Source organism: Penicillium solitum, assembly GCF_028829755.1.
Source record: "Penicillium solitum strain IBT 25940 chromosome Unknown utg000003l_segment0_segment0, whole genome shotgun sequence".
NCBI classification, from domain to species: domain Eukaryota; kingdom Fungi; phylum Ascomycota; class Eurotiomycetes; order Eurotiales; family Aspergillaceae; genus Penicillium; species Penicillium solitum.
Genome location: NW_027072123.1, coordinates 258846 through 286695, shown reverse-complemented (window position 1 = coordinate 286695; position 27850 = coordinate 258846). Strand labels below are relative to the sequence as shown.

At 48.8% G+C, this 27850-nt stretch overlaps 15 protein-coding genes across 15 annotated transcripts; 6 read left to right on the top strand and 9 right to left on the bottom strand.

The window, feature by feature from the left end:
- Nucleotides 1-271: 271 nt before the first annotated feature.
- On the bottom strand, nucleotides 272-1384 carry N7455_004010 (uncharacterized protein; the record flags this gene model as incomplete). Its single annotated transcript, XM_040959646.2, has 1 exon — nucleotides 272-1384. The coding sequence occupies one exon, from the start codon at nucleotides 1382-1384 to the stop codon at nucleotides 272-274; it is 1113 nt and encodes a 370-aa protein (XP_040809929.2).
- A 443-nt stretch (nucleotides 1385-1827) lies between these two features.
- On the bottom strand, nucleotides 1828-2488 carry N7455_004009 (anaphase promoting complex subunit 11). The gene is made up of 4 exons (XM_040959592.2): nucleotides 2326-2488; nucleotides 2234-2265; nucleotides 2110-2173; nucleotides 1828-2059 (listed from the first exon to the last, which is right to left on the bottom strand). Exons 1-4 carry the CDS (start codon nucleotides 2465-2467, stop codon nucleotides 2034-2036), a joined length of 264 nt encoding a protein of 87 aa, XP_040809903.1. The 5' UTR covers nucleotides 2468-2488; the 3' UTR covers nucleotides 1828-2033.
- Nucleotides 2489-2646: 158 nt separating this feature from the next.
- On the top strand, nucleotides 2647-3887 carry N7455_004008 (sulfurtransferase). Its single transcript, XM_040959669.2, has 2 exons — nucleotides 2647-3716; nucleotides 3787-3887. Exons 1-2 carry the CDS (start codon nucleotides 2755-2757, stop codon nucleotides 3842-3844), a joined length of 1020 nt encoding a protein of 339 aa, XP_040809956.2. The 5' UTR covers nucleotides 2647-2754; the 3' UTR covers nucleotides 3845-3887.
- A 172-nt stretch (nucleotides 3888-4059) lies between these two features.
- On the top strand, nucleotides 4060-6188 carry N7455_004007 (uncharacterized protein). Its single transcript, XM_040959607.2, has 3 exons — nucleotides 4060-4121; nucleotides 4258-4478; nucleotides 4558-6188. Exons 2-3 carry the CDS (start codon nucleotides 4358-4360, stop codon nucleotides 5727-5729), a joined length of 1293 nt encoding a protein of 430 aa, XP_040809930.2. The 5' UTR covers nucleotides 4060-4121; nucleotides 4258-4357; the 3' UTR covers nucleotides 5730-6188.
- A 303-nt stretch (nucleotides 6189-6491) lies between these two features.
- On the top strand, nucleotides 6492-7077 carry N7455_004006 (RPEL repeat-containing protein; the record flags this gene model as incomplete). The annotated part of the gene is made up of 3 exons (XM_040959657.2): nucleotides 6492-6622; nucleotides 6679-6779; nucleotides 6902-7077. 3 exons carry the CDS (start codon nucleotides 6492-6494, stop codon nucleotides 7075-7077), a joined length of 408 nt encoding a protein of 135 aa, XP_040809919.1.
- A 482-nt stretch (nucleotides 7078-7559) lies between these two features.
- On the bottom strand, nucleotides 7560-8473 carry N7455_004005 (translin family protein; the record flags this gene model as incomplete). Its single annotated transcript, XM_040959667.2, has 2 exons — nucleotides 7560-8208; nucleotides 8268-8473. 2 exons carry the CDS (start codon nucleotides 8471-8473, stop codon nucleotides 7560-7562), a joined length of 855 nt encoding a protein of 284 aa, XP_040809920.2.
- A 769-nt stretch (nucleotides 8474-9242) lies between these two features.
- Nucleotides 9243-9848, bottom strand: N7455_004004 (YwbE family protein; the record flags this gene model as incomplete). Its single annotated transcript, XM_040959626.2, has 1 exon — nucleotides 9243-9848. One exon carries the CDS (start codon nucleotides 9846-9848, stop codon nucleotides 9243-9245), a length of 606 nt encoding a protein of 201 aa, XP_040809873.1.
- Nucleotides 9849-10502: 654 nt separating this feature from the next.
- On the bottom strand, nucleotides 10503-11534 carry N7455_004003 (uncharacterized protein; the record flags this gene model as incomplete). Its single annotated transcript, XM_040959625.2, has 1 exon — nucleotides 10503-11534. The coding sequence occupies one exon, from the start codon at nucleotides 11532-11534 to the stop codon at nucleotides 10503-10505; it is 1032 nt and encodes a 343-aa protein (XP_040809935.2).
- A 587-nt stretch (nucleotides 11535-12121) lies between these two features.
- N7455_004002 (uncharacterized protein) lies at nucleotides 12122-14144 on the bottom strand (the record flags this gene model as incomplete). Its single annotated transcript, XM_065604662.1, has 10 exons — nucleotides 12122-12256; nucleotides 12315-12497; nucleotides 12569-12897; nucleotides 12962-13280; nucleotides 13330-13461; nucleotides 13520-13549; nucleotides 13606-13620; nucleotides 13681-13881; nucleotides 13937-14014; nucleotides 14079-14144. 10 exons carry the CDS (start codon nucleotides 14142-14144, stop codon nucleotides 12122-12124), a joined length of 1488 nt encoding a protein of 495 aa, XP_065461562.1.
- Nucleotides 14145-14874: 730 nt separating this feature from the next.
- N7455_004001 (uncharacterized protein) lies at nucleotides 14875-16019 on the top strand (the record flags this gene model as incomplete). Its single annotated transcript, XM_065604661.1, has 3 exons — nucleotides 14875-14918; nucleotides 14971-15843; nucleotides 15902-16019. The coding sequence occupies 3 exons, from the start codon at nucleotides 14875-14877 to the stop codon at nucleotides 16017-16019; spliced, it is 1035 nt and encodes a 344-aa protein (XP_065461561.1).
- Nucleotides 16020-17110: 1091 nt separating this feature from the next.
- N7455_004000 (flavin-containing monooxygenase) lies at nucleotides 17111-19051 on the top strand (the record flags this gene model as incomplete). Its single annotated transcript, XM_065604660.1, has 5 exons — nucleotides 17111-17322; nucleotides 17374-17468; nucleotides 17541-18161; nucleotides 18211-18508; nucleotides 18559-19051. The coding sequence occupies 5 exons, from the start codon at nucleotides 17111-17113 to the stop codon at nucleotides 19049-19051; spliced, it is 1719 nt and encodes a 572-aa protein (XP_065461560.1).
- A 661-nt stretch (nucleotides 19052-19712) lies between these two features.
- N7455_003999 (general substrate transporter) lies at nucleotides 19713-21311 on the bottom strand (the record flags this gene model as incomplete). Its single annotated transcript, XM_065604659.1, has 5 exons — nucleotides 19713-20085; nucleotides 20137-20460; nucleotides 20521-20741; nucleotides 20801-20895; nucleotides 21251-21311. The coding sequence occupies 5 exons, from the start codon at nucleotides 21309-21311 to the stop codon at nucleotides 19713-19715; spliced, it is 1074 nt and encodes a 357-aa protein (XP_065461559.1).
- Nucleotides 21312-21563: 252 nt separating this feature from the next.
- On the bottom strand, nucleotides 21564-21785 carry N7455_003998 (uncharacterized protein; the record flags this gene model as incomplete). Its single annotated transcript, XM_065604658.1, has 2 exons — nucleotides 21564-21706; nucleotides 21737-21785. The coding sequence occupies 2 exons, from the start codon at nucleotides 21783-21785 to the stop codon at nucleotides 21564-21566; spliced, it is 192 nt and encodes a 63-aa protein (XP_065461558.1).
- Nucleotides 21786-22414: 629 nt separating this feature from the next.
- Nucleotides 22415-24528, bottom strand: N7455_003997 (uncharacterized protein; the record flags this gene model as incomplete). Its single annotated transcript, XM_065604657.1, has 6 exons — nucleotides 22415-22645; nucleotides 22722-22825; nucleotides 22885-23310; nucleotides 23378-23639; nucleotides 23703-24283; nucleotides 24513-24528. 6 exons carry the CDS (start codon nucleotides 24526-24528, stop codon nucleotides 22415-22417), a joined length of 1620 nt encoding a protein of 539 aa, XP_065461557.1.
- A 702-nt stretch (nucleotides 24529-25230) lies between these two features.
- Nucleotides 25231-27673, top strand: N7455_003996 (Transketolase; the record flags this gene model as incomplete). The annotated part of the gene is made up of 6 exons (XM_065604656.1): nucleotides 25231-25498; nucleotides 25567-25884; nucleotides 25953-26650; nucleotides 26703-26834; nucleotides 26903-27069; nucleotides 27139-27673. 6 exons carry the CDS (start codon nucleotides 25231-25233, stop codon nucleotides 27671-27673), a joined length of 2118 nt encoding a protein of 705 aa, XP_065461556.1.
- Between the last annotated feature and the right edge of the window lie 177 nt (nucleotides 27674-27850).

Here is a 27850-nt window from a genome sequence, read left to right as displayed (position 1 = left end):
TGTTAGGTTGGACATTCTCTTGTATCTCTTCTTTTGTCTGAGTGCCATAGAAAGGCGATTGTACTTGGCGTTTCTGGTTTGGCTACATTGATATTCCTATAAGGATGTCAAATTTGATCTTAATACCATACTTGATCTCCCCATTTGGGTTGATTCGTCTTGTATTCAAAGTATATTCATGAGGTTTACCCGGCACTGGCCTGGTAGGCTAGATTTAATACAAACACCGATGATTTCCCCGTGAGGCGCCAAAAACAGGAATAATAAATCATCAAGAGTGTTCCGCCTTATGTTCTGCAGCATAAGCGGCACTATCACCCTCACCCTGAATAGTCTCTTCAGCCGTGTCTGGGGAGAAGGGATGCTGCACAAGTTCTTCCTCGACGTGTTCTTCCTTCGAATCCGTATCCTCCGCAGCATCAATAATAACCTGCAACTCGCTCATCCGCTTCGCAAACTGATCCATCATCTCCTCGAGTGTGCTCTCCTTCTCCTTGCCACCCACCTTAATCGGCAGCCCACCTGTGCCACGGATCTTCAGCATCAACCCATGTCCTGGTAACTCTCCGGGATTATTATTCTCAAAAGTGGGCGCCGGCACCACTTCCGTGTTGAGGACCTGCCATGTTGATGAGAAGCTCTGCGCCGCCGTAACGCGATACTGTGGGTGTAGCTGTCCCTGATCTTGTGGGGGTGGGGAAGCGTTCGCCGGCGACGTGGATATGGACCTTGTGCCACCCCCGCCTTTTCCTGGTGCTAGCTGTTCGGTTATCGGACTAGTTTGCGCTGCCCCAGGTATGTGTGGTGAGGGCTCTACATCGAGGATGACGTAGTTATCCCGGACGCCGGGAATGGGCGGTGGGAGAAGGGTGGTCTTGGCTAGGTTTGGGTCGGACGGGTCTTTGATCTCGTCCTTCAGATTGGACGCTTGGGTCTGCGCGATTTGGTCTTTCTTGGAATCAGAGAGGGTTTCTTGTTGTGCGGCCAAACTACGTAATGCTGCCTCTGTCACGATATCGGTGTCATCGTCAGAGAATATGTAGTGGACCGTTGGGTGGTGGTAGTCTGAGGTATGGGCGTCTTCGATCAAGGTGAAGAACGGCTGGAATGCGGGGTGTGAGAGAGGCTGTTCTTGGCCTTCCTCGTGGTGATCTTCAGGTTCATCCAAAGCTGCATCCTGGGAAGGCGATTCAATTGTTCCTGGGAGTTGGTGGGTTTCGTCTGTTGATGGGCGGCCCTCCGGCAGTTGCCCTCTTGAGTGTCGATCACTTGGTCGCGAAGAGGCGGTGCCAGGCTGAGAGGGTATTTCCTTACGCAGGGACTGCCGGGATGAGGAAGTGGACAGGGGAGAATGATAGGGAGAGTTGTTCAGAGACATCTCCATAAGCCGAGGCTACATCATTCTGGAGAAGAGCTTAGGATAGGATGAGTTCTGTATCGCGTGCGGAGAGCTTCTTATCGATAGCGCCACGTGACGATCGGACGAGAAGTGACGGTGTAGTTCCAAGGTTGAACTTGTACCTAATTACATGTAGTTATTTAAATTATATTGGTAGATGTATTATCTCCTAAGGCGTCGCTTTTATTCCCCATTTTTGAGGGTGATCGAATGTTACTTGATAGGTTGCTTGGATATGATCTACATTGACCCATCTATGGCCCGATCTGTAAATATATACATCGACGTGTCGAACATCGAACAATATAGACATGATGTGCCTATACAATTTGTAACCACAATAATCTACTTGAAAAGTTAATTACGTGTGAGTAATAGTCGTCCTGGTAGGAATAGCCCTGTTTTGTAAGAATGAAGTATAAACTGGGATCCAATCCGGTGTTGATTGATTCATCAACGTCCTTCCAACCCAACCACGGCATTAATTTGATGCTCAGCTTAGACTGAGGTCCCATCAACTCTTCCAATTCAAGTTTGAATGCCCGATAAAAACACAAAGGGGTATCTCGAATTCATCCGACAACGCCTTGATAACCATTGATGAGAAGGAAAAAAAAAACCACAAATTATACCGTTATTCCTTGTCCTTCCATTCGAATTCTGGAGACAAGTTAGCTCAATATCACACAGGCAATGCAGAGAAAGCATACTTTGTCGGCACATTGGACATAGTCCCTTGGAAGACTCCAGGTCAATCCAGGTCATCAAGCAATGCTGTTTCAAAAGGGTTGATCAGTCCAGTTCTAGCTTGAAATGTTCATTCCGCGGTCTTACCATGTGAAACGCGTGGTTACATCTTCCTTGCACTATAATAGCCATCATAATCAGTATTCAGCATGGAATTGGGAGTAGGAAATGTCCCTCACCAAGCGCGCAGTCGTCACCAGGGAATTTGCAGGTTGGACAAGTGCCATCGAACTGAACCCGACAGATGCCACATACTTCATCCTCAGGAATATTCCAGTGCCAAGTAGCAACGGCATTCCATTCTTTAATGGCGACCTTCATTGTGGGGGTGGGATAGTGGAGAGCCAAGCTGAAGAGGTGAAGAGAAGGGAAAAGCATCGGTCAACAGCCGACGCTTATCTCTTATCGGCCTTATCACATGTTCTCCGCACCGTGGGACCTCCACATATGCCGCCATAACACGCAATAGTACTCCTCTTATTGCTCTTCCCTGCCCTTCCGCTTCCTCTTACTCGTTGGTCTGACTTGCATTTTGCATATCTCCCTAAGCCTTTGCTACCTCGTTATGTAAATTGGTCTTTAAAAGGCTCCTTTTCTCTCTCTCCACCATGGCTTTCGCAGCTAGATCTTTTGCTCCTGCTCGTCTCTTCCGCCCCAACATGTCCATCTCCACAGGGCTCCATACTCAGCGCAATGTCTCTTTTTCTTCGTATCTAGTGACACCAAAGCAGCTGAATGAAGCCCTCAAGAAGAACCCCACGACAAAAATCTCAACTTCCCCCCGCGTGATTCCCCTCTGTGCAGCATGGTTCATGCCGAACGACCCAGAGGGTCGCAAGGGAATTGACTCGTTCCACAACTCACGCATCCCCCAGGCCCGATTTTTTGACCTTGATGCTATCAAAGATCAAGATTCACCCTATCCACACATGCTTCCCACTTGCGAGACCTTTGCCGAGGCCATGAGTGAACTGGGGATCCGTCGGGACGACTCGGTGGTGGTTTATGACACTGCCGACGTAGGAATATTCAGTGCACCCCGTGTAGGCTGGACGCTGCGCGTGTTTGGCCATTCTAATGTGCACATCCTCAACAACTATCGTCTCTGGGTCAAAGAAGGTCTTCCCACTGAGAGCGGCGAACCCGCAGTGGTGGAGAAGTCCAAGTACTCTGTTCCAACATACGACTCGCGACTAGTGATCTCCTTCCGGGAGATGAAGGAGTTGGCATTTGACTATGGAAAAGAAGGCGCAGAGGAAGTAGAGATCCTAGATGCACGCTCCTATGGTCGTTGGGCTGGAACCGACCCAGAGCCGCGCCCTGGCCTGTCATCGGGCCATATCCCTGGCTCCAAGAGCCTGCCCTTCCAAGAACTGCTGGACCCTGAAACAAAAGCCTATCTCCCTGCTGAAGACCTGCGCAAGGTCTTTGAGGCCCACAAGGTGGATCCAAACCAAACAATCATCAGCTCGTGCGGTACTGGCGTGACTGCCTCCATCATTGAGACAGCCCTGAGTGAGGCGGAATATGGCGATCCAAACCTGCGTCGGGTATATGACGGCAGCTGGACGTAAGTATATAAAGTTCCCCCTGTAATCCAAATGTTGCGACTAGTACTAATATGAACATATCCAAACCAGTGAGTGGGCGCAACGAGTTAAGGAATCGGATGGCCTCATCAAGAAGGTGAAGTCATAGGCCGGAATGATGGCTCTCCAACCCTTTTCTTTCACGAACATGATCGTTTTCTTTCTCTTTCTTTCTCTCTACTCTTAGACTGTATCTCTCTTCGATATATAGAAACCCTCACTTCTCTCTCTTTTAAATCCGGCCTTGTTCCTGAAATCCGCTTAGTCAGCATATTTCCATCTCTGCCCATCGCATCATTTCTCAAGGTGTGTTCTTTGGCCCCAAGTAGACTGTATTGTTACAAAGATGCTGCAGATGGAAACATCCTGTCAACTGGATTCTCATCGTGAGTGAAAATAATCTCGGCTTTATCAACCGACATCCCACTCCTCCCTCTTCCCTTTCCCCCCACATTCCCAGGTCCCTCCATCATCAAACCTCCTTCCTCAGCTCTAGGCCCGTGCTGACCGGCCCCGATTCAGTCGCGGTTGTCTACATTTCTAGTCTTCCGATATAGGGCGGTCTTTGACCTGTACCTCTCACTCACTACGAATACACGAATACACTCGTTCAATATCTGCCATGTCGACCGGACGCAAGGTCTTCCGATGTGCCGTGGACGAGACGGCCTTGTCCACCAATATTAGCGAAATCAAGAAATGGACCACTAATGGTGCTATCGACCTCGTGGTTCCTCTTTACAGTAAGTATCCGAATGTTGAGGAAACTCTGATTGCCTCATTTCAGCGCGCTTGCCGATCTAACCATTGTTCTCTAATTAGCACTTGAACGACTCCATGCGCTGAAGCGAGCAGGATCACAGGTCGCCATCAACGCCCGCGAAGCAGTTCGCTTTCTTGACCGGGTCACTTCCGGCAAGGATCACATCGCCACCGACCGAGTTGTCCTCCAGGGCCCCATGGAACAATACGAGCGCTGGGAGGAGGCCGAGAAATTCTTCCTGCCGGAGTTCGAAGAGGAACCCGAGGTAGTTGACGAGGCACTTGACAATAAAGAGCCAGTGGCTGAATCCAGCGCCAAGGATGATTTGACCAAGAACGAGTCGGATGATCTGTCGCAGATGCTGTTGTCCAAGCTGAACTTCAAGAAGGACCCGGAGGCTGTGTCGATCACCTCCGTCGGCACCCCCAGCGGACCTGGATCGCGCACATCCTCTCGCAGCTCCCGTACCAGCCCCGAGTGCGCCCAGCATGAGTCCAGCAATGGAACTGCCAGGAATAACAAGACCAAGAGCAAGGCTTCTACCCACCAGCGCACCATCTCCGGATCCGTCATCCCGACCGCGCCACCCGCTCTGCGCCCATTGCTGAGCGCTCTGCTCTGGCGGTTGCATACCGGCCCCGATGCCGAGAACTCGGCCAAGACCTGCATTCTGATCTCCAATGACCGTGCGACCCAGGTGTGGGCTCAAAAGTTTGGCATTGGTGTCAAGAACATTCTGCAGCTACGCACCGCTATCCAGTACGAGGAGCGTGAGTACAAAAACCGCTGCAAATATGTTGAGAAGACTCAGACCCAACCCGCCGAGCCGAAGACCTTGTTGTCCTACGAGGAAGAGAGCGACGAGGATGAGCTAGTGTTTGTCCCCCGCGGTCGTGGAAAAGGGAATCCCCGAGGTGCCTCGCGTGGTGGGGGTCAACGAAAGGCTGCTCCGAAGACTGCCGCGAAGGCTGCGCCACCTCCTGTTGAGCCTCCTGTCACCGTGGAAGTTCCTACCAAGCCCATCGACCCGGACTCTTTTAGCCGGTCTCTGGGTGGTGCAACCAAGCCGCAGACTGTAGACTTGAGCACCCAACAGGCTGCCGCCGGTGCCACTGGTGCCTCCCGCGGTAATGCTGGAGCCTCTCGCCGCTCATCCAACGGTCGCCGTGGTGGATCCTCGCGCGGTGCACGGGGCAATGGTCGTGGCCGTGGTAAGCTTTGGGTTCCTTGATTAACACGAGCAGAACGGTCTACTCCACGTCATCTCTTGATGATAGTAGACTGGAGTGTTTTGTGAACCAATGCATCCAGAACCGGACAGGGGTGTCTCTTTTCTTTTTGCTGGACTGCAATAACCCCCCCTAATGCGGGGGATCTGGATCTGGTGATCTGTCTTGCTGTGATTGCCTGCAGAGTGTGTCTTTTCCCTCTTCCCCCGGCATAAACCATTCCAGAACCCCGGCATGATCGGATCTCGGACACGAAAGGACATGAATCCCATGGTGGATTCAACCCGCGGCTGTGATGAGCTGCTTGGATATGTCTACTTCGGAAAACCTGTGCCCTCCCCCTTTTTCCCCTTTTCACCCTTTCCTTAGGAGACGGAGATGGGAGATCGTCAAATTGCGGAGACGTTGAGACGGTTGCTTTTCTTTTCTTTTTTTTTGCGCTGGGAGATGGTATGATAATGGATTGTATCTTTTTTTTATGATCTACTAGTGTGCTAGTTCTAGATTATCCCATATTATCCCAGTGAATTCAATTTACTCTTCGACTTTTTCCCCCCTGTTATAGGTAGTTATCGTAGTTATAGTAGGTCGTTGTCCGTATGATGTCGATGTATAGACCGCCGCTTTCCCCGCGTGATTGTCCCACGGGACAATCACTTGACTTTCGCCTTCTCCGGCGTTTTAAATACTTCACTCCCTCTCATTCCTCTCCATCTCACCTCTTAATAACACTTGGAACACTTTGAATATCATTACTTGCTACAATGTCTTCCATCGAACAGTCCCTTCCCCCAACCCACGAGCGTCGCAACTCGCTGGAGAAACACCTTCAAACCCGCCCCGAAATACAGGACCTCAAGAACCGCCACATCCTGCTGGACACCAATGTAGCCCCGTGGGTGTTTCCGAGAAATTGCCCAGTTTCTTGAGATATGATTAACACAATCACAGAGCCCTTCAATCCGCCCGCCAGGAGCTCGATCGCCAGCGTGCTACAGACAGTCTGAAGAAGAACCTGGAGAAGAGGCCTGAGAAGGACGAGCTGGTTGAGCGTTTGTTTCCCTTTCTTTTCTCCTTTTCGTTCTGAGTTGATACATTCTTATTGTCTACTTTATCTTGTACCTGAGACTGGTACCTGGGATTCCTCTCAGAGTATACTAACAACCCCGCCAAGGTAATATCCTCCCCGCAACCTCCGCTGCCCCCGCGTTACAGGCCCATGCCCGTGAACTCGAGAAGCATATGCTAGCCGATAACCTCGAACATAAGATTCAGAATCGGCCACAGCCTGAAGATCTGATTTCACAGGGTATTCTCTCTGAGGATGAGAACCCCCGCTCCCCGGTTTGATTGTGGAGTCAACATTGCCACGGCTTTGGCTCTTGGTGCTATGAGATATGGGTGACACGATCGTTTTTATGAGGGCGTTTTTCTTCTTTTCTTCTTTTCTTCTTTGATTTCCTGATTCTCTTTTCTTACACCCAAGTGCAATGTTCAATGTTCAATTGGTGTTTTCTACGGTTTTCTACTGTCTTTACCCTTCTGAACTGGTGATGTCACCGTGACGCTACCTGTATAGCGAATGTCAAATACGGAAATATGCGATTTCGATCAAAACATGTAGAAATGAGTCACTAATGGGATATTGGGGGGATATGGGGGTATGGATATAGCAAAGGACTCGATCAAATTCAATATAGTGGCAGATGGGAAGCCATGCAGACCCTACCGGACTGAACTATAACGGACTACATCAATGCACAATAGTCATTTAAAATTGATCATTGCTGGATACCTCATGATATGTAGTTTTCTTTTCTTTTCTTTTCTTTTTAGTAGGATGACACTTCCACCGCAGCCGACAGATCAGGTGTCCATCCACTCGGCCTCTCACTCCCACGAACGACAATCCCATACGCCGCCCGCTCAACCTTCTCCACACTGTTCTGCATCACATCCAGCTTCTTCGCCATATCCCGGAACATGTAATGCCGAGGTGGCACACTGAGCGCCTCAAACCCTGCGCGCATAGCACGTAGATCAACGACGATGCCACCCTGTGACGAAGCGACCGTCGATTTCTCGCTTTCGCTTGCTGTGGTCTCGGTCGTCTGGATAGCGGTTGCATTTCCAGAGCTCAGTGATAGAACTGCAAAGCGCATCATCTCTCCTGTGAGATCGTACAGGCCCATTAGGTAGTCTTCTTCTGAAACGAGGATTTGTGATGGGATGCGGGCGGAGCACTCGGCATGAGTGATGAGCGTTTGTGTGCGTAGGTAGTGGTCAAAGGAGATGGCCTCGATGAATTCTTGGATTCCGGCGCTGATTTGGCGCTGGTATCGCCAGCCATTGATGCCTAGTTGTTCGGGGACGACAGCTTCAAACAGTTCGCGGATTTGATCGAAACGGGCTTGGTTTTCTTGGGCGATTTTGGGTGGGAGGGGTTGGTTCGTTGTGCGGACTCGTTGAAGGGCGAAGATACTAGATATCTCTCAGTTAGTGATGCTCTTCTTCAGTGGGAGGTGAGGTGGAGGGCCTACATCTTCTTGCTCAGGGCGGTAATGTCGCGGCTTTTCTTGATAATACGCTCGCGGCGATCATGGTGCTCGTCCAGTTCGTCACGGAAGTTCTCAAAGATTGAGAGGATTGAAGGAGCTGACTCTGCTTCTGCCATGATCGTATCTTTATTTGTATCTTCAGGATTTAGCTCGAGTGGCTGGCCTTTCCAATCGCGTTTGGTACCCATTTGGCAAAAGGTTGGGAGGTTGCTAAGTTCAGATCTCCCCGATCTCCCCGATAAGATACGAGATAATCTTCTTTTTCCACGTCCACTAGGTAGTTATACGTACCATATTTCCTCTGCCGGGTGGGGCTTTCCTATCTTGGCTGCTGCCGTCTTTATGAGGGCGCTCAGAGTCAGGCTCACTGAGTAAATCTCAGTCCGGGCTCAAGCTCAGTGAGCTGCTCGATATAAACACGTGACTGAAATGTGAGGCCCACTGAGCGCTCACTGAGTGTGTTTGATTACTCAGAGATTTATCGGGGGCATCTATTGTGCACTCAGTCACGCTCCGTCCATACCCAAAAGGGCGCAGGCCCCACAGTACTGTTTATTTGTGAATCACATTCTGATGGCCTGATCAGCTTCAGTTTCTTCAGGTGTTCCATACTCCTCTTCCACCCTCAGCCCCGACCCGCCCTTTTTGGGCGATGGAGCGGAAATTATGCCAGAATTAAAGACACAGATTTAACCTGTGCTTTAAGGACGCAAGAGGAAGATCCCTCTATCTACGGCTGCCTTTGCCTAGACTCGTAGGTATAAATTGAAGCTATGTTACCTCCCCCTCAAACGGAGAAATGGGGATGTCCTGGTCCTATATATAGTGAAAGAGGAAGAGCACAATGGGAATGTTGATTCTTACGCTTCACCTATGTATAGATCCACCCAAGATTTGAAAGCCCCAAGGCTAAGAAGGGAGATCGCTGAAGTATGCCGCAACTTGTCTCTGGTTTATTCAAAACTCATCTGATTCTCCGAAATGACCAGCAACGTGGTGCGCCACAGCAGCTTCATCGCCCTCGAATTCAGCGCACACAGGACACTTGAGGGAGCCCGGTACCTGAGCAGCACCACCTGTATCCTCAGCCCTCTCCTCCAGCCGCTCATCCCGTCCAGCCTGCGTCTTCTTCCCCTTCTTCCCCTTCGCAGGGCGTATGTACATATCCAGCCCAAGGGGCTCAGCCGAAGGCTCCTCAGGCCCATCAAGACGCATATCACGCGAGGTAAAACGATTGCGTCTCCCACTCACATCCCCTCCCTCTGCTCTTACTTGAATCCCAACGCTCTCTTGTGCGCTCTTTCCGTCATCTTCCGGCTCACCGCTCCGGAGGCTCTGGACTCTTCCGATGCGCCCGTCGGTCAGCCGCACTTTGACGCCTCGTGGGTGATCACCACGCGTGAGTAGTTCGCTCACTGTCCCTGATACTGTCCGTCCTGTGGGCTGGTCGGCTTTGAGGATGATGTTGACGGCCGTGCCTGGGGTGATGGCTTTTGAGGGGGGCACGCGTGGGTGGGAGGGGTGCGACCCCCCGCGTCCGCCGCGTCTTTTTTGATTATTCATTGGGAATGTCGCGTACAGAAGGACTCCGTATTGGGGTGTAGATGCAGGTCTTGGCTGGCGTTGAGGCAGAATTTTCCAACGCGGTGTGGGCTGTCGGGTAGATAAACTGGGAACATCCGACTGGGATGTATCTGCGTGTCACGGATTATAGCAAGTGAGGACTCTTGTTCACTTCATCTGAAAAGAATGTAAACTTGTGCTGTTGATTTGATTTTTCGATTTATCTTGCTCCCAAAGTTCGAAAGAGGCAGGGAAGTCATGGATATTGACAGAGAGCAGGCGACATCGATTGGTCTGTGCTGAGCCTGGCAGGTATCCCCCGTTGGCAGTAGATAAATCTAGCAATTACACTCTTTCAGGATCAGACTCTTCTTGTCGTGGCCTCCCAGGTAACATACAGTATCCACTGCCCTCAGGGCCATAGTTCCATCGTCCCATGGAGATAAATATCCCCATTGTCCACAGGTGTCCTATAGATGGGTCTCATGAGTTTGATATTGCAGTATTCAAGAGAAATCATAAGCCTCGGGCCAGAGTTGCCCTTACAACACTCATTTCCAGGTATCCATGAACTGTCCAATTGAACTAAACAGACAAGACTAGCTGCTGGGGTCCAATTGATCTTTCTCACTTCCATACCCTACCCTGGGCATTTTAATTGGGAGGATCAAGGAACAGGTTTTGTCCGTCCCCGTACAAGAATTCATCAACCTCATTTCCAATACATTCCGCACGCCCTGGAAGAGAGATATCTTGATTGCAGCCGACAGTCACATTTCGCCGTCGATCTGACCAGAGACGGCTTTCCCGGATTTCCTCGCGCACCTTCGCAAGGAAAGAATGCCAGTGATTTTCGCTGTCCACGAATATTAAGAAACTTAACGTCACAGATCGCACAGTTGCAGGTAGCTCTGAAAGGAACGATATCACGTCGGATTCGCTGACTATCAATCGTGATAGCTCAAAGTGTTGGAGTTTGGGCCAGTTCTCAAAGGGGAATATGTCCTTCAAGGGCACAGGCGTGACGTTGTGCAGATTCCTGTGTTCGTTTTCGGCGTCAATTCCTGTGGTGGCGAGGCTGAGCTCTTCCAGATCGCCTGCTTCGCGTAATATATCATGGAGCTTTTCATGGGGCAATGATTGCCATGTTCCGGCGAGAGTGAAAGAAAGATCGAGGTGACGGAAGCCCGGTTTCTTGAGCAGTGTGGCCAAGTGATTATATTCCTCACAAGCGTCACCAAGAATCGAGCAGTTAATTCCCGTGCGAAGTAGACGGGAATCTACACTGAACTCGACGACATCATTCTTTTGTTCAGCGAGCGCGCGTGCTACGATCCGGAATCCGTGGAACTTTTCCTTCTGCACTTCGTTGAGCCGTTTCCAAGGAAGCGAATATACCTCCTCCGGTTGATCGTGACTAGGAAGTGGCCATCCGCGGGGTATGGGATAATTGAATCCTTCCGGGAATGATGAAATCATGGGAGTTTGATAAAGCGGGTTGAAAAGAAAGCCATGGGCTGCAGGCGTGACAGTCACTTTCGTGAGTACGGGGAATCGTTTCAATCCATGAATGAATGCTTCTTCGTCGGATTTCCCAGCTAGGACATCGCCTTGCTGCCGGATCAAAATGCGGTAAAACTTCCAGCACTCACTCAGCGGAGGCCCTATCGAGCCCAGCTTTCTCATGGTCTTTTGCCTTCTGATTGTATAGAGTCCGCTTGAGGTCTGTTTTCTGAAAGGTTGCAGAGTGAGAAGGCATTATCAAATGGTTTCGCGCTTTGTAGGAAAAACTCACTATAACAGTCTGTAACTAGACTAATTTGCGACATTTCCTTCCTCTCTCTTTGATAGGCGATGATCTGCGTTTGAAGAGTGTCTACTCCTCCTCTTGGCGTCCTTCAGGTAGAATTCCCCGACTGAAAAATCACGGTCAACATCTCCGTGTCTTGGCAATACTTCCATAAGCTGTGAATCTCTGTTCGTATTCTTGGTTAAGGTAAAGGATCTACCTCTTTGAACAAGGTTGTGGTTATATTGGCTATATTAGGTTCCCGTGGTTCATGGCGCATTGCTGGCACTGCAAAGACAAGGACAAACCGCTCAATAATCACCAAGACCAGACAATGTGCTGGTAAAACATAAGATATCTGGATCAGCGACAGATAGCATGCCCTCCACGAATGAACACACTCCCGACTCTAGATTCGATCATCTAATGACCCACCCGATATGTACTGGAACATAGATCCATTAAGTAACCCTTGAGTAATCGCCTAGGCCACCCGCTCTATCCTTTCACTAGTGGCTTCGCCCTTGTGATCGTGTATAGGCTGATCAGCAAGGATGGTGTCCCGAACGGAATCAACGGCGAACAAGAAATCAATCTCCTCGAGCGTCTTGCCATTTGTCTGCAAACAATGTAAGCCAGGTGCTTAGAATCTGATCGCTGCGACTTGATCAACATACCTCAGGGCACATAAAGTATATAAAGACTACAGCCGTTGCGCAGGACAGAAGCTGCCAGATATAGATTTTCCAGCCAACGTTCGTGATTGCAGTTCCACCTCCGAATACGGTGGTGAAGGAGAAAGTCCATTCTCCAAATGCGCCGGCAGCGGCACCAACATGTCTGTACTTCAAAGGAGCGATCTAAATAAACAGTATGTGGTCAGCTCCTGTCAACAGGTGAAGCAACGAAGACGAGATTGATGGGAACAAACCTCAGCAGTGTAAAGCCACGTGATGCCAATCCAACTATATCCAAACACAAACATGAACAAGATCACGGCTGCGACTGCTGTCCACTGGGTGGCGAGGGTGCGATTCTCCAATCCAATCATGACGACAAATATGAGCATCAAGATGGTACAAGCTATCGCCGACCATAAGAGAATAGATCTGCGCCCCAATCGCTCGATAGTGCTTGGTAGGAGATATGTTCCAAAGGCGTAGATAGTCATCATAACTGCGGCGAGCAGTTGCGAGAGGAAGGGCGATAAGCCAACTTGGGCAAATATCGTAGGACTGTAGTAGACCATCATGTTGATTCCTAGAATAGATTAGTATCATCAGTAAGAAGTGAGTCTGCAAACGTTGCTGTCACTTGATCTTACCCATCATCTGCTTGATTGATAACATCAGAAACGCGATACGAATACGTCGCCCGATTCGAAGATCGGTTGTGTCCCACAGGAGTAGACTCATGTTGAACTTGGACTTTCCACTTTCTTCAAGTCTGATCGATGCTTGGATTTCTTCTTTCTGCGCCTGTACTCGATCGTCATCCAGCGGTAGCCCATGTAGACGGGCAAGAACATTATCGCCCTCTTCTATTCGGTTTGTCGCGTAATACCATCGGGGTGTATCTGGGAGCAGAAGCATTCCAGAGACCGACACTATTGCTAAAGCTGCCTGGAGGCCAATGGGAATTCTCTGGACCTAAGTATTAGCATAATACTGTCAACGATGATGCGTGATTTACCCAGGAAATTTGATTGTCCATGCGGGTGAAGCCAAAGTCAACCCAGTACGCGAGCGCAATGCCTGAGATAAGGACGGCGCATTGAATGGCGACTTCTGGTCCACGCGCTTTTGAATCTATACTCATCTCGACCTGCAAGCCAAAGATATTAGTACAGGCCAAGGCTTCTTTTAAACCAAAGTGAGCTTACCATATAAGTCGGTACGGTGCATGAGATATACTGAAGCTCGGGTCAGATTATCCTAGCGTCATGCGAAAGATGAGGCCGAAACGTACCCCCAGACCGAATCCCTGTGCTCAGTTTAGTACTTTCACTTGCAAGATATATAACCAAGGGCCACGCACACAAACCACACGCCCTAAAATTATCTGAGGTACAGACCAAGAAGATGCTTGGAGAACTGCACCGATAATGGCGCAAACGTTACCAAGGACAATGCAATATCGGCGTCCAAGCACCATTCCAAACATCATCACAGTCAATGAGCCCACCGCTGCTGCTAGGGTGTAGGAGGAAGCAACCATAGGTATGATATACGACCCCTTGGGGTACTAAGAAGGGATCTGTCAAGATGCTGCTGGTGAAATTCAGTAACAGTAGACAAACCTGTAGTGCTTTCAAGTATGCATCCGTCTTTTGGAGTTCACCGAGAACGCCGGAGTCGTATCCATACATACAGAACGCCTGATAGTCTTGTCAACTTGCATGTCTTGTTCGAAGCAGGATATCGTCCACGAGTAATGCTTACAAGAGAAGAGGATATACTCATCATGCGGTATAGCGTTCGGCCTTTGGCCTCTTTGAAAATAGACATGATGTCCGGTTTACTTAGAAGAGTTCTATCTATATAGTAGATGAGTTTTGCCGTCTCTCAGATATAGGTGTTGTCTTTTGTTCAACACGAATCAATCGCGCTGCTTTTTTAGTCCACTTAATATCCTAAATCACTGTATATTCAATGCTCAGAAGCTAGCATCCTTTCACTTGTTTCCCCCGCATTCTTCGAACTCAAATGCGCATGTCACAGAGAGTATATGCAATCCCCACGGGGAAATTCTGATGCATGACATCTTGACTTCTCGTATGTTCTTGGCTATATTGCCCTGTAGATATGGCGATTAAGGTTTAGACTCGGCGTCCATCCTTGGATCTAGGCCGTACCGAACTAGCTTTGTGGGTCTAGGTTACTAACTACATTGAGACATCGATACGACACCCTCAAAGAGGTAATATCGGCCTCTCCGAGACCCTGAAAGGTCCACACAGGTCATTACTAATCATTTACATGACGTTTTCCATTAACTATTAATTTGACGATTGGACCTTCCTGGGAAGTTTCAGAGAAACTGAAAGACGACTTCAAAATTTCTATCGTCTTTGATTTCAAAGCAGACGAGCAATATAAAATCAGTGCTACTTGACTTGTAGCCAGGATGATCCATCAGAACTTCAATTCACCAAGGACTCTCTGAATAGTCGTGAAGCCAGCTCTTTGATTGTCAAGAAACCACTCAATTATCGATCTAAATACTCTCTCATTCGCAATGTCTCAAACAAAGATCCTGATCCTCGGAGCTACCGGTTATATGTGGGTATAACACCATTGGCATCGGACTTTCATTGTGCTAACAATATGACAGCGGCGGAAGCATCCTTACGGACTTGCAGAACTCGAAGAATGTATCCCAGTATTCTTTCTCTGCGCTTGTCCGCAACCAAGAGCATGCCTCAAAGCTCAAGGCCAGAGGCGTTGAATCTATCTTTTTCAAGAGCTTAGATGATTTGGACATCGTCAAGAAGGCCGCCAGCGAACATGATGTCGTCATCAATGCGGCATCAGCTAGTAATGACAAGGCTGCTGCCGCCATTGTCCAAGGGCTAGCAGAGCGAAAGGAGCGTACTGGACGTGCGGTGAACTACATCCACACTTCCGGAACCTCCATTCTCGGCGATCAACACATTTCTGGAAAGTTCGTTGACCGTGGCATCTACTCTGATGCAACTGGTGATATCTATGCGTACGAGAAGGGCCGCGGTCCCTACGGCCAACGTATCACTGATATCGTTGTGATTGAAACCGGAGAGAAGCTTAACGTCCCCACTTACATTGTTGTGCCGCCGACCATCTACGGCGAAGGCAGTGGCCCTGTTGCGACAATCTCCCAACAGGTTCCCAACCTTGCACGTGAGGCTATCAAGAGAAAACAGGCAATTGTGATTGGAAAGGGAGATGGAATTTGGAACCATGTCCACATTCTTGATCTCGCTCCCTTGTACACTCTGCTTCTCGAAGGCATTTTGGCTGGTCGCCAGGATATTCCTTCCGGGCGCATGGGCATCTTCTTTGCTGAGACAGGCGAGCATATCTGGCTGGATGTGTCTCGTGGCATTGCCGAGGCCTTGTACGCTCGGGGCTTGTTGCCCACGAACGAGGTCAAGGAAGTTTCACTCGCCGAGGCCGCCCACATTGCTGGAGGCAAGGAAGATCTTTTGGAGGTCACATTGGCTAGCAAGTAAGTATCTCGTCTTGGAGTCTACAAGTCGGTCAAATGGTTACTAACGTCATTCAAGTTCACGATCCCGCGCCGATTTGAGCAGAAAGCTGGGATGGAAGCCGACCAGAGATGATGCTGATTTCCACAAGCACTACGATGAGGTGATTGCTGCTGTTGCTCAGGAGTTTCAGTAGATCTTTCTCTATGAAGTGCCTCTATGAAGTGACGAAGTAGCATGGTGGCCATATTCAATATTGATCTTTTCGGTGTCTTCATTATCTCCACGGCATGTCACCAATAACTCCATATAGTTCAAGAGTAACAACAATGGAAGAGCCTCAATTTCTAAGCACAGCCAGCCCTATGTAGTACCCAGGTACCGTGAATGATATGAAAAAGACTCTTTTGTGTTCACTGAAATAACCCTCTTGCAAAGTCACATAGTTACCCCTTCTTCATTACAACCTAGCTCCTGGGTACAGTGGCAATTGGATGCTAATTTTATTTCAATGTTTACAAACTCACCATTATCTTTGCAGGCATTCAGCAAAAGACCATTTGATCTCACAAGAGCTACGAGACGGACAGTTATTGAAACACAGCTTGAACAAAAATATTTTACCAGCTACATACTAGTATATGTTGTAGGGCCAGCTCAGATCTCCGTCTACCCCATCGCATTCCTCATTCGTGGCTAAGAAGGCGACACAAATCACGATTAAATGTACCAAAAGCCCTGCCAATAAGAGATAAAAAAAAATCTATCAATCGGGAATTTGGTAAAGATCATACAACTGACCTGAAGATCGCCAAGCAACTCGACGGAAGTCTAAATCCATTTGCAAGTTCGCCACCTCGACTCGATGCCTGTATTCGGACAGGAATGAAGTCGCTCGTTTCAGTTCGTGTCGTTTAAGGTAGGTAGGCTCCGCCCATCGTGGTCGCTGCCCAGAACTGCCCAGAAGACGCAAGTTGTAAGCTGTGAGACCGAGAGTCTCCCCCAAACTAGGGAATTGACGCGATGTGGATTTGCGACAACATCACCTGGAGCGGACCTGGACTTTGTGGGGAACTGGGGAAGGCAGTCGACTATTGGATTACTAGTCGCAAGCCAGGTTGAATTATCAGCTTCACCTAATAGGTCAACATTGGTTGGGGTATGTGCCATGGGGACTAGATAGTGAGCGGTACTTAAGGTCATACTGTTGCAGTGATCTCGAATTCCAAACTCGTCAAACGTTTTTCGAGATCATACCGAAGTGATCATATCCTTCGATGCGGCAAGATGTTGGACGCAGAAGTTATCATTGTCGGCGCTGGCCCTTCTAGCATTGCGCTGTCGCATACTTTGAAGCACAAGTTGGGATTAAATGACTTCACCGTAAGAGCCTCACTCCAGATCGAGGGGAATAACAGACCCATACCTAACTTTGGTCAGATATACGAGAAGATGGATGGACCGGGCGGTGTATGGAGGTCAAACACATATCCTGGAGTGTGAGTAGCAGTCCACGGGGACACAATTCAGGTTCATTGACCATCATTCAGAGGCTGCGACGTGCCCTCAATCTTGTACTCCTTCTCTTTCAACCTGAATCCCAACTGGTCTAAGGAGCTATGTGGAGGCTCGGAGATCTTACAATGTGAGTCACAATGAAGTTCCTGCGCTGGCAAAAATGCGATTTGAAACAATATTCTGACCCAACGCGAATTAGACATGGAGTCCACCGTGGACAAATTCGACTTGCGCAAGCACATGCACTTCCGTATTGAATGTATTTCTGCAAATTGGAACGAAAAGGGGTTCTGGGAAGTCCACCTCCGAGATCTTTTAACCAATCTCGAGTACACCAGAACCGCCAAGGTCTTCATCTCAGCCGTGGGAGGTATTTCCAAACCCCGAGACACCAAATTCCCAGGAATGGAAACCTTCCAGGGTGAAATCTTCCATACCGCCCGCTGGAATCACAGCTATGACTATCGAGGCAAGCGGATGGCCATCATAGGCAACGGATGCAGTGCAGTGCAAGTGGTTCCTGAGGTCGCCAACGACGTTGCCTTTGTCAAACAGTATGCCCGCAGCGCGCAGTGGTATCATGAGCGTCCGAATCGGAGTTTCACGGCGTTGGAAAAGTGGTGCTTCCGCTATATTCCTCTCCTGGAGCGCTTTATCAGACTTCGCATCTTCCTCGCTAGCGATCGGATGGTCGCAGCCTACGGGTCCACAGTGGAAGCTGAAAATCTGCGAGCCAAAGCAGAAGTCCATGCACGAGACTACATATACTCTACGGCGCCTGCGAAATACCATCATTTCCTTGTTCCGGAATTTCCACTAGGTATGTTTGCATGCTTAATATCTTCAAGACATCTGTTGATTAGATATAGGGTGCAAGCGTCGAATCTTTGATCCTGATTATTTGGAGACTCTTCACAACCCTAAGGTTGAGCTAGCGCCCCATGGAATTGAGTCAATCGACCAGACAGGCATTACTAGCACCGATGGTGTGAGAACCGAGTTTGACGTCATTGTTCTCGCAACAGGCTTTGAGGTCCAACAATTCCTAGTGCCAATGGAAGTTTACGGACGAAATGGGCGCAGTCTCCTCCAGCAATGGAAGGAGAATCGAGGAGCCCAAGCTTACATGGGCACCTATGTACATGGATTCCCAAATTTTGCAACCTTGTGAGTAGTTCATCGCGCAGGTGGAAATATTCGCTCTAATCATCAAGCAGATTTGGACCGAATACCTTCCCAGCCCACAACTCCGTCCTCTTTGCAGCTGAGGTACAGGTCGCCTATATCGCCAGAACGTTGATTGCCCCTTTGATTGATCGTCGCATATCGACACTGGAGGTGAAACAGACTGTCGAGAACCAGTGGGTGAATGGTATCCATGCCCAGTTGCGAGGAGGAGTCTTCGAGGCAGGATGTTCAAACTGGTATATTAACAGCAACGGTCGGAACTCTGCTTCGTGGCCCGGATATGCGTCGACATTTTGGAAGCAGTCACTGCAGCCGCAGTGGAATGTCTTTATCAAGACACCTCATTCGCGACGGTGGGTCCTGCATCGGCTCAAACGCTTGGTTGTGACGACCAGCCCCCAAGTCTACGCCTTGTTGGGGCTCATTCTGTTGCTGAATTCGCAGAACACCATTGTGGCGAATACAGTGAGCAACGTCCTTGGTGCTGCTAGATCATTTGTGAATGCCTTCTTGGGCTATTGATCATTTTGTTAGATTATTGGTTAGATAAATGTGTGTTTTCCTTGTTTAATCCATCTGTTAATGATTTCCATTTGCCTTATAGACATAATATCATTATCACTCCTGAGTAGAATGGCTTGGCTTCTGTGTTTTCTTTCTTTCTACGCGCTAAATGTACAAGTGAATCAAGTGAAATTATCGAATTATGCTGAAGTTAGATAGTTCAACATCCTCAGAGGTTACTTAAGCCTTACCCATCTGGCATATGTTGTAGATGACCACTCACCTATCAACAAAGGATTTACAGCTCTATGAGATCTCAAGTAGAGGTTCCACCACTCATAGTACCCTTATTTTCCTGGAAGGCTTACGACATTGGCATAAACGAGCGAATGTCTCCATCGACTACGGATGTTTGGTCCTCGTGGTACATGTAAAAGACGATATCACAATTCAAATAACAAGGTCCTCGTTATCACTAGTTATACTTATATTCTGATATGAGAGTTCCTTCTGCGCGGTGAATCGCAATGCTCATTCTGTATAGACTGTATCTGAATCTAATCTGAATCTAATCTACATCAACTCCAAGACTGACTCCGCATACCACACCATTCCAAATGTTCCCGATCTAGTGAATTCCAAGCACCCGGTATGATTCCCTTCCCCAGTAACACGATGCTCAAGTTCTCTCCTCAAACTCAATCGCGACTTTGCCATCTTGATTCTCGCTATCGTCGCTCGCATGGGTTGTCAGAGTATGCAGCTGGATAGGCTCTTTCACAAACAAATTGTCAATCTCCTCCATGGTCAGGCGTGCAGTTTCTGGATAGAAGAGGTACAGCAATGGAGCCCAAGTGAAGTTCAACACCGCGAAGATGATGTATGTGCGCCAGGAGATATTTGTAATCGCCGACGGAACAAACTCCACAATGGCAAAATTACATGTCCAGTTCACGGCGGATGCTATCGCACAGCCACGGGCGCGATTCCTGAGGGGAAGTAGTTCAGGAGCGTAACTCCAAGGGACACCCAAGTAGCAGGCTCCAAATGCACTGAAAGTTTTGTCAGATCGGGTTGAGTGAAGTGAACTCTTGGGGACTCACGCCATGTAGAGGAAGAAGAAAACGACTGACGCCTTGCTGGCGTTTGTATTGTTGAGAGATAGAAGAATAGCCACCAAAGTCATGCTCAGGCTTTGAACAAGACTTGTGATGATGAAGGGCTTTCGTCTGCCCCATCTATCGATAAAGAAGAATGCGTAGGCGGAGAAGACGACAAAGACTACACCAACTAAGCCCGAGATCAGAAGAGCCATGTTTGCTGCAAGTCCCACGGAGTTTTCCAAGAGATATGGTATGTAATACACCAAGGCGTTAATCCCGGACATCTGTTGAAAGACCATGATTCCGCATGCTAGGATAAGGCGTCTACAGATAGAATGGTCAGCAAAGATGAAGACAGAGAAGAGCTTTCATAGATGAACATACTTCCTGTTACCAGTGACCTTGTTCTCCCACAATTCAGCCCACTTCAATGGTCCCAGTGCTTGCTCTGCATTCAAAGCAAGCTGAATATCCTGACACTTGGCTACAACAGCGGGGGTCTCAGGAGTTGAAGTTTTTGATTCCAAGCAAGCAAGAACATCCATTGCTTCATCGACTCGTCCTTGGGCGATCAGCCACCGAGGTGACTCTGGGAGAAAGATTGCCTATGTCACACAGAGTTAGGGGTTACGCGACCCAATATATAATAGCACATCGGCTGAACGACTGAGGTCTCACCATGAATAATGTGGCACCCGCGAAGAGTAGTTGGATGGCAATCGGTAAGCGCCACTGTATGGAGCCACTGGTGTATGCCATCTACAAACAGTCAATACAGCTGCCCCGCCGCGGTATCTCGGTCGATGAGCGGACTTACCCCATAATCAAACCAATAACTCAAGCAAATGCCAAGCTGCAACAGTGAAGAAGATTGAGAGTCAATGAACATTCTAGATTCAGTAAGAATGAGATGCAATTGTGTCTTACCCCGATCATAGAACCTGAGATGGCATTCAAGCGGCCTCTGGCGTAGGGTTAGTTGGGCAAAGCAACAAATAGGATTCAACATCCGGTTCTGACCTGTTATGAGAACCAACAATTTCAGAGTTCCAAGCTAGATACTTCTTAGTCTCTCTCTCTCTCCCTGTAGTAGAAAGTGTATAGTTCAACTTACTCGGGACTGTCGCTGTGGAGATGCCGTTTCCAACACCTGCGATGATGCGACCTGCTATCATTTGTCCGCCTGAACTGTTCAGTTGCAAAAAATAATATGTCAGTCGCTCGGATCCTCCTCATGCACGCCCCGACGGATCAACTTACAAAGTACAGGTTTGCAATATGGCTCCCACTATAACAATACTCAGACCAATCATGGTGGACCATCGTCGTCCGAGTTTCTCGCCATAGAACATCGTCATCAGACTGCCACCTAAACAACCCAGATCATACTAGAGTAGACAGTTAGGTATGTAGCGGACTTTGTCGTGTCATTGGATAATGCGTTTGCCTACCACAGCAGTGATGGTTCCCAGCTCGCTCGCACTAGGGTTTCCCAGGGTCGAAAGAAACAATTTCCCTGAAAGTAAACCACCAAGCACTCCTGGATAGCGGCCATTAATTGAGATGTCCACTGTATAGCGAGGAATATTGAATTTCTTACCTTGGTCCCATCCAATGAGGAGAAATGCAATTGATGAGGCTGAAGACATTGCTCCAACGAGCATGCTTCCACGAGCCCCGAAAAAATACCCCATGCTGGCGACGATTACTGAAGTCTGTAGTGATCAGCAACAATAAATTCTTATCCCTCCTCTTGGATATCAATCCATCCTTCGGTTCTTATATTCATCGGTATACTTGTCGGACGTAAATTCATAGCTTACCCCGGATTGTGGAGTCGCTATGGGATCTGGGGCAAAGTCTGAATGAAGGAAGAAAGTATGTGAATCCTTCGACTGCGTTCGGTAAGCCAAGGCCACCACTGTCCACGGTCGATTCGATCAGCCGAAACCTTGCGAGGTTTGTTCTGTGGAAAATGACTACTTACAGGAGACATCGTTTCGAGGTACCGAATATGGAAAAGGCGCCAAGAATATCCACCCTCATGAGTCATTCCGCTGGTGCTACGTGAAATACTTTCCACAGAAGACCAGATAGATGAAGCGCCGAAGTCTTGATTTCCAAGCAAAAGGGACCGGGAAAGCTCGGCTGATACCTCTCAGGCAAAATGGTTCTATTTTGTGGGTAGTTGACGAGCATACATGTCCTGATCCATAATGATCATCGCAATATCCTCCGCTACCAAACCAGAGGAAAAACTGCCCGTCTTCTCCCGTCGTCAGCCGATGATGTCCCACTCCTCCTTCAATACTTGGGATATCCGTGCTGTGGGCCATTGATCTTCTATCTCGGCTTCCTTTAGCATATCGAGAATAGCCAGCTGCTCCATGGGATTTGTTATATAACGGCAACAGAGGAACATTGCATAGCAAGCCGTTCGACGTGTCTCGCTTGTGGGATTCGATAAACAGATTCCACATATTATATGAGCGTGATGGGCTACTTGGACCTGTGTTGGATGGGAACAGATTGAGTAAGTGCCATTTAGAATTGAGTATGGGAGCAATCATTTCAAGTATACATACCTCAAGTACCCTTTGTTGACGTCGGGCATTGATGCCCATTGCGTGGTTTGGGTCGTAAATAAGGAGAAGCGCATGGCCCATGTGGTAGTAGATAATCGCCGTAACTGCAGAGCAGCCATATCAATGAATTGCCGAATTTTTACAACATGAGTGGATTACTCACCATGGCATTGTTCGAAAAGCCAAAAGTCAGGGAAGCACCTCCCAGCAGCCATGTTCCTCTCATTATAGTAATACGGTTCAAAAGACGCAGGCCGGGAGAATGCCCAATTGTCCAATCTTTCACGTAGGGATGCCCATCTCTCTGCTGGATCATCCCACAGCGTGGAAAAACAAAAGCCAATTATATCGGCGACAATGAGCATAATGGCTTGGCTCCATTCGCAATCATTGGTTGGTTCCTCATTTGCCCATGTCGTGCAGATTGATAGATCTGTTTTGATAGGTCGCTGGTCCAAAATCGCCATGTAGATGTCTTGACGAAGATAGACCCAGAACGCTGCCTTCCAGAGGCGGCCGCTGGTAGCCGCTGGTGCCGAAGCTAGAGCGGAGGCTCCTAGTAAGTGACACTCTTCATCGTTGAATGATCCTGCAAAGACTCAGTGTCAGCTGTCCGAGGACGAAAATTAATTGATGGTGTTGGCAAAATCACAGACCATTCATTTGCTCGTAAACGCGCAGAATTACAGTGGTGGCCAGGAGTATCTCATCGATTGGTCCATCTGCCTGGTTGAGTATGCCAAGAATCAGTTTCACGCATTCCTCGTGGTACTGCTCTGCAACCACAATCGAAGAACCGGAAAGTCTGCTCTGGTGAAGTGATGCGACTGCCAGAATCGCGTTCAGTAGAACCGGAGTTCTCGGTGCACGCTGGTGTACCTCCAGCGCAAAGTGACGATTCGCATCTTGCGAGTCGAGCTATTCCTATCGAACCGTTATCACTCGGTGTGCGAGAGTAAACCTTAGACCGGGGATGCATACGCCCGGGACCCAATGCTCCTTGAAGAATTTGAGAAGCGCTGCTTCTTCACGGCACCTCAGACCGATATCTTCCCGAGAACGCGCATATAATTCTGAAACACCTGTCACTGTCATCGTCCCCGCGATACTGACGCTGTTGTTGCTCTGTGGCGAGGGCCCATGGTAGCTTGTCGAGTCTGCAACACTACGGATGTGCATGGGTTCACAGGTGACCGTAGAGAGGGTGGGATCTATAATGCCATTATCTGACATCTCTGGCGATAGCTCTGCTTGAAGTGGTGGCTGGCTGGCTGAATCCAATTGCTCTTCATCGTGAGGTATGTAGGGATAGACATCTTGTTCTAAGACACCGGGAGATGAAGCTGTTTCTAAATTGTCCCCCGGGCTATGAGCAGTCGTATCGCGATCATCAGTAATCAACGTAGAATGCCTGACTGGCCGAGTCTTCTTCTGGGAGGCTGCTGGGGGTTTGACCCCTGCAGCGGTTGTGAAGACATATCGAAAGTTGGCGGCTGGGTCGGCCTGGACACATTCTCGCTTTCCGCGCTTACAGCGGTTACATATTGGTTTCGTCTCGTCGCCTGGTATATGAGTCAGTCATCGCCGTACATCATTGAAAATATGTGTGATGTGTTAGAAAGGACCTACATTTCAAGTGCCGAGACCGACAGGTGACGCTGATATGGATATGTCAGCACTCCGTCGGATGTGGATGGTATTAACCTTACCAGCCAGTTCGAGTCCTCATAGTCACGAGAGTGGTTATTAATATTGTTATGGAGCACAGGATATTCACTTAATTGAAATTACTGGCAAAGATAGACATTGTGGATAGTATTGAGACAAGAATCCTACGAAGCCAATCTGATAAACTACGTAACGGATCAACTTATCATCCGTAATCATTACCTAAGGCTGGGGTAACCACCTGGGTGGCTGTTATATCAACGTCCTTGGGTTTGCCGGTTAGGATTTCCTGCCTAGGTGAGACCTCTGGCTGTCCAATACGAAATAAAATTTGGCCTGGAAACTATGAGCAACGAACACGCGACAGGAAAAGCCTTCACATATGGTGACAGTGGCATGAGGGCAGTCGTTCCACGGCCCATGGCGAGTCTCCAGCCAAATGGAGGGGCGAAGACAATTTAAAAGGAAGTGGCTAGAATGTGTTTCTTCTTGGCGTGATTTTCACACCCAGATGCATCAAACCAATCGAGCCCACAGGAGACAGATCTGGCTAAAATGAGTTGATCCCACTTGACCTCTAGGAGGGTCGATACGACATACCCAATCGGGAAATTTAGCCGTGCCTTACTCCGCGCCAGGGCTCTCCGCAATAGTGGGCCCGAGTGCAAGACTCATGCTTATTAGCTTTGTTGAACATCATATGGACATGGAAGTGACTGTCTGACTATTGGGGATAAATATCAACTGCCGAACGTGGTCGCGATGGCTGTTGGTCAATATCTTTCTATTCACTTTCGATATAGACAATTCCTCGACCTTGAATTGTCAGAACAACGATACAATGGTGCCTCATTTGGATGATAGCGAGCGAGGCTCGAAATGTGATGAGATACTGCGGAAGCCAACATGGAAGCCAGAAACAGATGACGACTATGCCGTCCTCGCAATTCGAAACCTCGTCTTTGACATGACGATGCAAAATGGCGGGGGCCACGGTGGCTCAGCGGTGGGAATGGCAGCTATTGGTGTAGCCTTGTGGAAATACGCTATGCGATACAATCCCAATGACCCGAACTGGTTCGACCGGGATCGGTTTGTCTTGTCTAATGGTGAGACTGATGAAGGCCATTAGCTATCCCTTCTATGCACGAGACACTAATCACACTTGATCGCGCAGGACATGCCAGCATGTTCTTATACGCGATGAACTACCTTGTGGGATACGATGCCTGGACGATGGACGAGCTGAAGGGATATGGATCTGCGAAGCTGAATGGATTCACCACTTTGTCTCATGCCCACCCCGAGATCGAATGCCCCGCAGTAGAAGTCACGACCGGCCCATTGGGACAGGGGATAGCGACTGCTGTGGGGCTTGCGATTGCTTCTAAAAACTTGGCTGCCAATTTCAACAAGCCTGATATCGAGATTCTCCAATCCCAGATATACTGTATGACGGGAGATGGATGTCTCATGGAAGGAGTTGCCCTAGAAGGTTCGTTCATCAATCTTCGAGTGAGACTTTTTGAATTGCATTCGCTAATTGCTGTTGGAACTACTTAGCGATCTCACTAGCAGGAAGCCTACAGCTAGATAACTTGGTCCTCCTCTACGACAACAACCAGGTGACGTGCGACGGACCCCTGGATTGGATCAACACGGAGGATACCAATGCGAAAATGCGTGCCTCTGGCTGGGAAGTGATTGATGTCTACGATGGAACATATGATGTCAAAGCCATTGTGGCTGCCTTACACTTGGCTCGTGTCTGCCGTGGAAAACCAGTGTTTATCAACATTCGCACTGTGATCGGGACAGACACTGCATTTGCGGGAACTGCTAAGGCCCATCACGGTCCCTTCGATCGGGAAAGTATCGCCAGATCGAAGGTTCTCGCCGGAATTGATCCCGAATCCACCCATGTCGTTCCTCCTGACATGTTGGAATTTTTCCGTGAACGTAAAACGTACGGGAGCCGTCAGCAGCAGGAATGGAACGATCGCCTTACCAGGTACAAGTCAAAATACCCCATGGATGGGGAGCGTTTGGCGGCCCGCATAGAAGGCTCATTTGGGGATTGGGCTGGCACATTGGATGGTTTGGACAGCTGCAAGTTTCAAGGCCTGGCAACCAGAGAGTCGAATGGAGAGATCTTGGAACTGTTGTGGCAGGCGAATCCTGCTCTATGCGGTGGCGGTGCGGATCTCGTGAATTCAAACAAATTCAAATACTCAGCAGCGGATGTCTTCCATCCTGCAACAGTGAGTTACGCCGAGGTGGTCGCAATATATGGGTCAACTGACAGATCGATAGGGCTTTACTGGTAGATATATTCGACATGGCATTCGAGAACACGCGATGGCCGCCGTTGCGAATGGTTTAGCTGCGTTTCACCCCGGCACCTTCCTTCCTGTCACTTCAACGTTCTCCATGTTCTATCTCTACGTAGGTGGTTCTCTACAGCTCTACAGTCTCATTCACATTTCCCCGTTAACATATTTTCAACTACACAGGCTGCCCCCGCCGTGCGAATGGGCGCATTGAGTAACCTGCAAGTGATCCATATTGGAACACACGACTCTTTCCAAGAAGGGCAAAATGGACCAACCCACCAGCCAGTGGAACTCGATTCACTGTTCAGAGCGATGCCAAATTTGACATACATCCGACCCTGTGATGCGTGAGTGACAGCTGATTGGGATACAATGATACTTGCCACTACGGAAACGCTGACCACTGATATCTACAGGGAGGAGCTCATCGGCGCTTATCAATATGCCCTTGGGGAGAGACATTCGCCGTCGTTCATTTCGATTGCCCGCGATGCTGTCGGTCCTGTGCCATCTACTAGCCGTGAACATATAGCAAAAGGTGCATACGTAATCTGCGAACGGGTCGGGGCTAATGTGACCCTCGTCAGTTGCGGCTCCGAACTTCACTACGTGGTTGCCGCTGCCGAGATTCTCAAACAGCGAGGTATCACTTCTCGGATAGTCTCAGCGCCCTCTTTGGACATATTCAGTAAGCAATCCAGGGAGTACCAAGACTCCGTCTTCCTCATCAACCGCTCTCCTATCGTGAGTGCAGAGGAATATGTTCCTCTTACTTGGTCCCGATATGCCACCGCCAGCATTGGAATGAAAGGCTTTGGATACTCTGCGTCGAGAGAAAGCAACTATGACCGATTTGGTCTTGATGCGATATCTATTGCTAACAAGGTGGCACTTTACTTGAAGAAACTGGATGGCAGGGATGCTAAGCAACAGGCGTGGGCACTCTTGTAATCTTTGGCCAAGTCTGGTTGATATAGAAATAGATTAAGATGAAAGATGTACTTACTACAACAATAAATTGTGATTTTCTTTATCCTACTCTTCATCCATACTAATTCGATCTTGAAACTTTTAACTCATCATCGAATTTGGCGACTCTCTCAATGCTGGGCTTAACTTCAGATTTCA